At 46.9% G+C, this 9,712-nt stretch overlaps 1 protein-coding gene across 1 annotated transcript in view; it reads left to right on the forward strand.

Moving 5' to 3' along the window:
- The window catches only part of LOC307082415 (NMDA receptor synaptonuclear signaling and neuronal migration factor-like), a gene marked incomplete at both ends in the record, with an annotated part of 38,594 nt that extends 29,111 nt beyond the window's left edge, over positions 1-9,483 (forward strand). The window contains 2 exon segments of the mRNA XM_079745974.1: positions 1,994-2,069; positions 9,386-9,483. Coding sequence (XP_079602100.1) covers positions 1,994-2,069; positions 9,386-9,483 — 174 coding nt within the window.
- Between the last annotated feature and the right edge of the window lie 229 nt (positions 9,484-9,712).

Consider the following 9,712-nt stretch of genomic DNA (forward strand, 5'->3'; position numbering starts at 1 on the left):
GTGTGTGTGTGTGTGTGAGTCATCTCTCTATTAATAAGCAGCTCCACCACAGGACTCCCTGCACCTCCAATAAACTGGACTCGCTTTCATCAGGCATCATGCGGACTGGCGCCTCCTAAGAATAACTAATGCCAACACCACATAACAATTAATAGTATTAATAACCACTGATAACACCTCATAAGTATTACACCCCATAACAATTAATACTTTTAATAACCACTGATAACACCTCATATTTATAGCAACCCATAACTATTAATATATGAATAACAACTCATTACGTCTCCTATTTATAACACACCATAACAATTAATACTATTAATAACCACTGAATAATGAGCACTTCATATGTCTAACAGTTCATGATCTCAATACAATGTTAAATTATTAATAAAATGTAGCATTTTTTTTACTGCTATGTCTGGTTAAGGAGCCAAATGTGGCTAATGGCATCACACACCATTAGCCGTGTGATGCCCTGGGTTTGAGATGACATTTCCCCCTGACTCTGCGCTACATTTATTTCCTTTACATTCCAGATGAACAGCCCAGGGTTGAAAAGCAATTTGCAGGAGTAAATACTTTCCCTTTGTATTATAAATGGATAAAACAAACACTCAAATGATTCTAAATTGACAATCAGTTGTTGAAGTGTGCACAATTCCAGGACAGATGCTATGTATTAACAGAGAAACCCTTACCCTTGTGAAACGCACTGTTTGACCAACTTGGGAAATCTCTGCCTTCACCGATTTCAAACTTTCTAGTTTGTCCAATAATCTGCGCAGACGCCTCTGCATAATTCTGTGCATGGGGCCCCTTGCTCTTTGAAGCACTTCGAGACGATGCAGCGTTTTTCTTCCATATTTTTTTGCTTACTTCACCAAACACCGAGCAGCGTGTGAATCGTTGGGGTCCTGAAAGCTGGCCTCGATGACAGGCAGTAGCGTTTCAGTTGGCGGTTCTCCAGGTGTCTGTCTGCCCGTAGTGTTCTCACCTCGCCGGCGAATCCCAAGGGACATTCTGCTCATCTCAGCCCAAAACACGAACAAAGAAACCAACCAAAACCCTCAGCCGTTTTTAGCTTTGACATCACTCACATCCAGTCACATAACAAGGGATGTTTGGTCATCTAAGGGTGGGGGGATTAGAGTGGAGGGGTGGGGCCAGAGGGTGAGGGGTGAAGCGAAGGATCGGAGAGAGAGATAGGCTGAGAGGGAGAGAGAGAGAGAGTGAAAGACGTTGCGTGTAATGAGATGTGACAGGGCTTTGAGCAAGAAGAGCTTTCAAATGAACCAACACAACAAGGATGTCAACTTGTACATATTTCAAACAACACACATACAGAGTAGCAGAGTTTTACCATGACACGAGTCATGGCTTTCAGCAGGCGTTATGCAGGTGCGTTTACGTTCGATTCGTTTTTTTATTGATTAGGACGGCCACTCCTTACTGCACAACATCCATGGGAAATCGCTCCACTATGAAGATCCACTGGTCTCTAATAGGGGATCCCTTCCATGCCCTCCCACGCCTGTCACCCCCTTCGAGTCACACGTCAATCACACGTAAACTCTGTTTCACCACATGACAGATCTAGGATGTGGGCGCCCCGGTGGTTCAACGGGTATGTACCAACGAGTGTGTACCATTATGGCCCAGTCATTACCGCAGCGACCGGGGTCTGATTCCTGCCAGTGGTCCTTTGCTGCAATTCCTCCCCCCTATCTCCTATACCTTCCTGTCTATCTCACTCTACAATAAAAGGGCAACAAAAATGTGTTGATGTGTTCTTACAGTTCAGAAAGATCACATGGTGTGGCTGTGAACCCACGCCACCTAGGTGGCTGCCACCCGTTATCTAGACGTTTTTATGGGGCTCACACGACGACCTGGGGGTTGATGATGTAAAGGCCATTTGAAAGTTAGCAAAATGTTAAAAACCAAGCAGGTGGTGAATGCTAACATTGCTGTTTGTTTTCTCTTACAGCTGATTGAGAACCTGAAGACACTAATGAGGCCCTACTCTGTGGAGTTTAAATCTCCTCTAGAGCTGTCGGCTCAAGGTAAGAGGAATCCACGCACGCATGTACACACACACACACACACATAAATGCATGCAAACACATAATCTAAATGTGCAGTTTCGTACTCAAATAAGCACAACACATAAAGTGGCAATCGCAAAGATTTCCGGTTTATTGTCTTTGGCGGCACCTTTGGCAATAAGCAGTAATTGTTCCCATAGATTCCAGCCACGACCACCAGTTTGCAACAGTCATAAAACTGCAATAGGCTCAATCCCCATGTGACCTCATTTGGCTATAGATGGTGACTTAGCTGACCTTTATTTACATGAAAACCTCAGAGGTTTCCACTTTAAGTGATTGCAGAACAACTGAAGAAAAAAACTAAAGAAAGTGCAAATTAAACAGTGCACATAAACACACAAAAAGACACACACACACACACACACACACACACACACACACGCACACAAACAGACTCATGCAATGGTTATATTGATTTTCCCTCTGTTTTTAGAGCCTAAGCAAGGAAAACATACACACTCTCGCTTGCACACTCACACATACACAGAGTCCAACACTGTTCTATATGCATTTATTTTCTCCCTGACCGTCCCAGTGTTCTTGCAATATTATTAATCATTAATGTGTTCCAGTGTATGTGGTGTGTGGTGTGTGTGTGTGTGTGTGTGTGTGTGTGTGTGTGTGTGTGTGTGTGTGTGTGTGTGTGTGTGTGTGTTTGTGGAGGTGTGTGGATGTGTGTTTAGGATAAAGGCGTGTGAACACATGTAAACTATATGAGCTCTGAATACACCTCATCAGTCTTGCTGTCAGTTGATTGATGACACGCAAATTATTTTCCAATTAAAATCTCATTACCTATGCTTTATGCATTCTCCCACTCAATTGATCCATAACAAACCAATAACACACCCTCTCTCTTATTCACACCCTCTCTCTCTCTCTCTCTCTCTCTCTCCCTCTCCCTCTCTCTTATTCACACCCTCTCTCTCTCTCTCTCTCTCCCTCTCCCTCTCTCTCTCTCTCTCTCTCTCTCTCTCTCTCTCTCTCTCTCTCTGTTGCATGCTGGGAGCGAGTTGTGTGAGTAAGTCAGGAGCGTGTGCGTTTCAATCTCGATTCCTTTTTGTTTGTAATATAACGAGAGTGCACTGGTGATAGTTACTTTAGTTTATTGACACTCGTTTTCTGGGGTGTTTGGGGTTTTGTGCGTGGGGTTGTGCCGACCGGCGTAATCGCCGGTCGGCGTCTGGTGTGGACGCCATGGTAAATGGCGAGTTCGCTCAGCTCACGAGGAAACATGGCATCAAAGTTGGTGCCGGTTTCCCGTGTAGCGTGGAGGACATCGGGCTGGCTGTGGGAGAGGTAGTCGGGCATGGCAGCGTGAAATCAGCCGCTCGTATGAATAGTGCCGTAGTCCTCTTCCTGGACCAGGTGGAGAAGGTGAACCGCGTTGTCGAGACGGGTCTCACGGTGAATGGAATGTTTGTGCAGGTGCTAACGTTGACGCAGCCGGCAACAAAAATAACCTTGTCCAATGTCCCTCCTTTTATTACTGACGAATTTCTCAGTAGAGAGCTATCCAGGCATGGAAAAATCGTCTCACCGATGAAAAAGATCCTGTCTGGGTTTAAGTCTCCTTTGATGAAACACGTTGTGTCTCACCGGAGACACATATATATGATACTTAACAATCGGGATGCGGAGCTCAACCTCCGCTTTCATGTTAAAGTAGATGATTATGACTACGTGATCTTCGCTTCCTCGTCGGTAATGAAATGCTTTGGTTGTGGTGTGGAGGGACACACCGTGAGGGCCTGTCCGGGGCGCGGGGAGCCGGCTCCGCCTGGCCCGGGGAGGGAAGGGGCGACCTCCGCCGCTCCGCCGGTTGGAGCGGGGCGGGGGGGGATCTCTGCGGAGCTCGGTTCCGCTGCCGCGGTTACGCCAACGGAGAGCGTTGCAGTTGCGGGGCCGAGTGCGGTTTTCGGGGGGCCGATCGCCGCACCGCGCACGACAGTCAGCAGGACTGCCGTGTGCGACACTGAGGACGGTGTAGGAGTGCACATTGGTGAGGTGGAGGTGGGTGAGAGTGAGGTGAGTGTGGAAAAACTAACAAAAAAATACAAAAAAATGGAAGTAAAGGGGATGGGTGAGGAAAATATAGAGACAATAAGAAGTGGTGGGGAGAAGAATGTGAAAGAGGTGAGTGAGATCAGCAAGGCACAGGGTAAACCAGCTGAGTTTGAAGTGGGCGAGAGTGAGGTCAGTGGGGAAAAACTAAGTGAAAAACACAAAAAGGTGGGAGAAAATGGGATGGGTGAGGAAACTATAGGGACAATAGGAGGAGGTGGTGGGGAGGAAAATATGAAAGTGGTGGGTGATATCAGCGATTCACTGGGTAAACCAGCTGAATCTGGGGAAACGGTAGAAGGTGAGGCAGGTGAAGCCAGTGAGATGCAGGGGCATGAAGAGGGCAGCTCATGGGCGGAACGGATAGAAGAAGAGGAGATGATGGTAGAGGAGGAAGCAGCAGAAAGAAGGCCAAAGCCTGCAACAAAACGCAGAGGGAAGGCTAAAAACAAAAGCAGTGATTCAAAGGCAAGCAAGTTGGGGAAAGACAGGCTGACTGGGAAAAAACAGACTGCACAGACAGACAGTGACAGTGGAGAGGAAAGTCTCTCAGATGACAGTGACATCGTGCACATAGAAAAGCTAAGTTGCAGTCAGCAAAAGAAAACATATTCACCGGAGAAAATTAAGTCCTTTCTTCAGGACACCAAAAACGCAAAAGGAGTCAAGCTGGAGGAATATTTCCCAGATATTCCAGCATTTTATGTTTCTGCCAGATTTTACGCTAACAACAGAATTGAATCTGGCATTACAGACCAAGAAATGTACAGACTCAGGAAACTGGTGCTGAAAGCAAGAAGGCAGATGAACAGCAACGAGCATAGAATATCTGATGTGTGTCTTAACTAAGCTAATGGTTCCACTACTTTTATTTTTTTATTCTGTTTTAAATACCTCACTCATGACGGAGCTTTTTAGCATGGGAAGTCTCAATGTCAATGGAGCAAGGGAGACAAAAAAAAGGGCACTCATTTATGAGACTTTTAAAACAAAACAAATTGATGTCCTTTTTCTACAAGAGACCCATAGTTGTGCTCAAAATGAGGTAGATTGGAGAAGGGAATGGGAAGGGGATGTAGTCCTGAGCCACAACACTAGCCTCAGTGGAGGAGTGGGCTTCCTTTTCTCCAGGAGTTTCTCTCCAGTTTCCATGGAGGTCGAGCATGTCATCATGGGGAGGTTGCTTTTAATTAAAGCTCGGTTTGAACAGTTTAATGTGGTTTTTATAAATGTTTATGCTCCAACCAATGGTACAGAGAGGAAGCTGTTTTTAGAAAAAATAACAAATAAATTAAATAGTTGCAACTCAGAGGATTATCTATTCCTGGGTGGGGATTTCAATTGCACGGAAAATGAGACATTAGATCGCAACCATGCAGAGCCACATCCAGCCTCTCAACATGCACTGAGGCAGCTGGTCATTTCTCATGGCCTGGTGGACGTGTGGAGAAGGACGCATGTAGATTGCCGACAGTACACATGGTCCCACCTCAGAGAGAATAGGATCTCCTCAGCTAGACTTGATCGTTTTTATGTTTTTAAGCACCATTTTAACATTCTTAAAATGTGTAAAATTTTGCCCACCGGTTTTAGTGATCATTCCTTGGTTGTATGTCATGTTCTAATTAGAGATTTTAAGCCAAAAAGCGCACATTGGCACTTTAACTCTATTTTAACATTGGACAGAAAGTTTAAGGATGCTTTGAGCTTCTTTTGGGGTGTTTTTAGGCAGACAAAGGGGGATTTTAGTAGTCTTAGGCAATGGTGGGACCATGGAAAGACTCAAATTCAACTTCTATGTCAGCAGCACACCCTCAATGTCTCACAGGACATCACTCGGTCTATGAAGGACTTGGAGACTGTTATAGTGGAGTTGGAAAAGATGAGTGAGTCATCTGGAGAAAGGGGATATATTGAAATCCTCAAAGAAAAAAAGCTAGCTTTAGCTAACCTGCTGGACACCAAAGTACAGGGTGCGTTAGTCAGGTCCCGAGTTCAGAACATCTCTGAGATGGACGCTCCCTCTAGCTTCTTCTTCGGCCTGGAGAGGAAGAATGGACAGAGGCGGGTAATCCACACATTGCTCTCAGACACAGGCCAAGAGCTGACGGAGCCAGGGCAGATAAGAGCGAGAGCTGTTGGTTTTTATTCCTCCCTCTACTCTTCGGAGTATGAGGAGAAGGACACACTGGAGGGGTTCTGCAGTGGGCTACCCCAGGTCTCTATGGCGACCAACTTACAACTAGAGAGGCCTCTGCACATCGAGGAGCTTCTAGCCGCCTTACAGAGCATGCAGGGGCGGAGGGCTCCGGGCATCGACGGTCTGACAGTTGAATTTTATAAAGCGTACTGGGAAATTTTATCTGCAGACTTGTTGGATGTTTTTAATGAGAGCCTGGCCTGCGGCTCCATGCCAATGTCCTGCCGTAGAGCAGTCATCACGCTTCTACCAAAAAAGGGGAATTTGCAGGACATAAAGAACTGGCGGCCTGTGTCTTTGCTTTGTGTGGATTACAAGCTTCTGTCCAAAGCCTTTGCCAACAGGCTGAGGGAAGCTATGGAGCAGTCCATCCATCGGGACCAGACGTACTGTGTGCCCGGCAGGTCCATGGTAGACAATGTCTACCTGATTCGGGACGTCTTGGAGGTCTCTAAGTCCATTGGCATTGATACTGGTTTGATTTCCCTAGACCAGGAGAAGGCATTTGACCGCGTTGAACACAACTTCCTATGGAAAGTTATGGCAAAATTCGGGTTCAGCGCTGGTTTCATAGCCAAGATCAAAGTGTTGTACAATGAAGTTGAGAGTGTGCTGAAATTCAACGGCGGTCTGTGTGCTCCTTTTAGAGTGTGCAGAGGCGTCAGGCAGGGCTGTGCTCTGTCCGGGATGCTCTATGCACTCTCCCTAGAACCCCTCCTCAGTAAAATACGCTCCAACCTACAAGGTCTGGTTTTACCTGGTTTTAGTGAGAATGTTGTCTTATCTGCATACGCTGATGATGTCATTGTTTTTACTAAGAACCAAAGAGATGTGGACATTTTAACAAGGATCATTAGTGACTTTACAGCTACATCGAAAGCGAGGGTTAACTGGAGAAAGAGCGAGGCCCTCGCTGTCGGTGAATGGCGTGGCGGTCTCCCAGTTCTTCCCCAAAATTTGACCTGGAAGAGGGATGGCTTAAAGTACCTTGGTGTCTTTCTTGGGAAGGAAACCATAGCCCAGAAGAACTGGGAGAACGTCACAGAAAAAGTGGAAGGTAAACTTAAAAAATGGAAATGGCTACTGCCGCATATGTCCTATAGAGGTAGAGTTTTGGTTTTAAACAATCTAGTAGCCTCCCAACTGTGGCACCGCCTTGCATGTGTTGACCCTCCCTCAGGCTTATTAGCCCAAATTCAAAGAAAGATGGTGGATTTTTTCTGGGATGGGTTGCACTGGGTGCCACAGGGAGTGCTGTTTTTATCTAGAGAGGAGGGGGGACAAGGCCTCATCCACCTGGCCAGTAGAACAGCCACTTTTAGAATTCAGTTTTTACAAAAGTTTCTGTCTGGTCCGACAGACTTGGTATGGAGGAATGTGGCCAGCTGCATTCTCAGACGTGTAAGTAACCTGGGTCTAGATACTGCTCTGTTTTTAACTGATTCTAAATTCTTAGAATTAAGTGGGTTACCTCCGTTTTATCAGGGTGTTTTTAAGTCATGGGCCCTTTTTAGTCATAAAACGTGTCAAGAAGCTAACTCTCTGCACTGGTTGTTGAAGGAGCCACTAATCCACGGGGCTAGGCTGGACATCACCAACAGTACCACTCCCGGCCTGACGGGGGCACTGTGCAGTTCAGGGACTGTTTGCCTACAGCAGCTGTTCGATGTAGTGGGGCCAGCGCTGGACAATGTTGGGGCCCTGGGCACTCTGCTGGGCCTCCGATCACACCGAGTGGCAGGGAGACTCCTGGAGCTCTGGAGACAGAGACTGTCTATCAAAGAAAAAAGACTTCTGATGGACTACAACCTAGGGAGAGCCACACCAGACCCCGCTGACCCCTTCCCTGATGTCCACCTGAGCCCCGTGGTAGGGGAGCTGACAGGCTCCCTGCTCACTCCCTGTCGCCCAAATAGGCTCTCCGTAAACAGGGCTGATAAAAAGACTCTCTATGCGAACTGTGTGAAGAGCATCAACCGTGCCGGGCTGAGCAACCGCCCCCCCACCGTGTGGACCAACAGGTTAGGGGGCCGCAATGGGCCCGGCCCACAGTGGAAGTTGTTTTATAAACCCCCCCTCAAGAAGCGGACTGCCGACCTCCAGTGGAGAATTTTACATGGCGCCATCGCCTCCAATTCTTTTATTTCTGTTCTTAATCCAGCTGTTTTGAGCATGTGTCCTTTCTGTAATCTCCGTGAGACTGTTTTTCACGTTTTTTCTGAGTGCAAGAGGCTCGCACAGTTTTACACTCTCTTAGCATTGGTTTTTAATTTGTTTGGTGTCAATTTCTCTGAGAAGGTTTTTATCATGGGGGCTGAGTACGAAAAAGAAGGGAAGGACAAGTGGCAATTATTAAATTATCTCTCGGGGGAAGCAAAAATGGCAATCTACATTAGTAGAAAAAACCGTGTGGAAAACAAAGAAGGACAGGATTCACGCACAGTCTGGCTCTGCAACATCAGGGCCAGGCTGTGGCTAGAGTACACATTTTATAAGAATATTGGCGAGGTGGACACTTTTAAAAATCGCTGGTGCTACAAAAACATTGTCTGTTCTGTTGTGGAGGATGACTTGCTGTTTGCACACATGTTTAAAAGATAGGCTATCTCAAACTGAAGAGACACGCACAAATCGCACTTTATTAATGTTCATGTAACATAACTAATATGTAAATAAAGTTGGTTTGTAAAAATCTCTCTCTCTCTCTCTCTCTCTGTCATATTGTCGTGACTAGCTGCCGTGCTGTGTGCTTGTAAAAGCATTTCATTATTGGTTTGCATGTCTCTAATCAACATTAAACCCAGTAGTAAAACACTCGGGTAGTTAAGCAAAATAAAATCCATCTCTTAAAAAAAGGCATCAGATCAGCTGTCGCTACTAAACACACTTTTGAATGCTAAATTATCGACCCCCCCTTCCTGTTTCTCCCTCTCTTCGGCCCCCTCTGGCCCTATCTTTTCCCCCTCCCTCCCTCCCCCTCCCTCTCCCATCCTCTCTCTCTCTCCAGGTAAGGAGATGATAGAGATGTACTTCGACTTCCGTCTCTTCAGGCTGTGGAAGAGCCGTCAGCACTCCAAGATGCTCGACTATGACGACCTGCTGTGACCTCCGACTAGCCCCTCCCAACGGCCCCCCACCCGGGGGGCCCTGGTTGTACTTCCTGGCTGACCTCGTCGCAGGCTGAGCTCCTCATTGGTTGGTTGAGAGATGGCCCCTCCCCCCTCCCAGCTGTAACTCCTCACGGAGGCTTGGTTGCCCCAGTAGGTGGCGCTGTAGCCGCTGGCCCGCCGCAGTCGCTTTAGCCATAGCGCGGCGCCGACTCCTTTCTCGTTTT

The sequence above is a fragment of the Pollachius pollachius genome (assembly GCF_949987615.1).
Source record: "Pollachius pollachius genome assembly, chromosome: 1".
Lineage (NCBI taxonomy): Eukaryota > Metazoa > Chordata > Actinopteri > Gadiformes > Gadidae > Pollachius > Pollachius pollachius.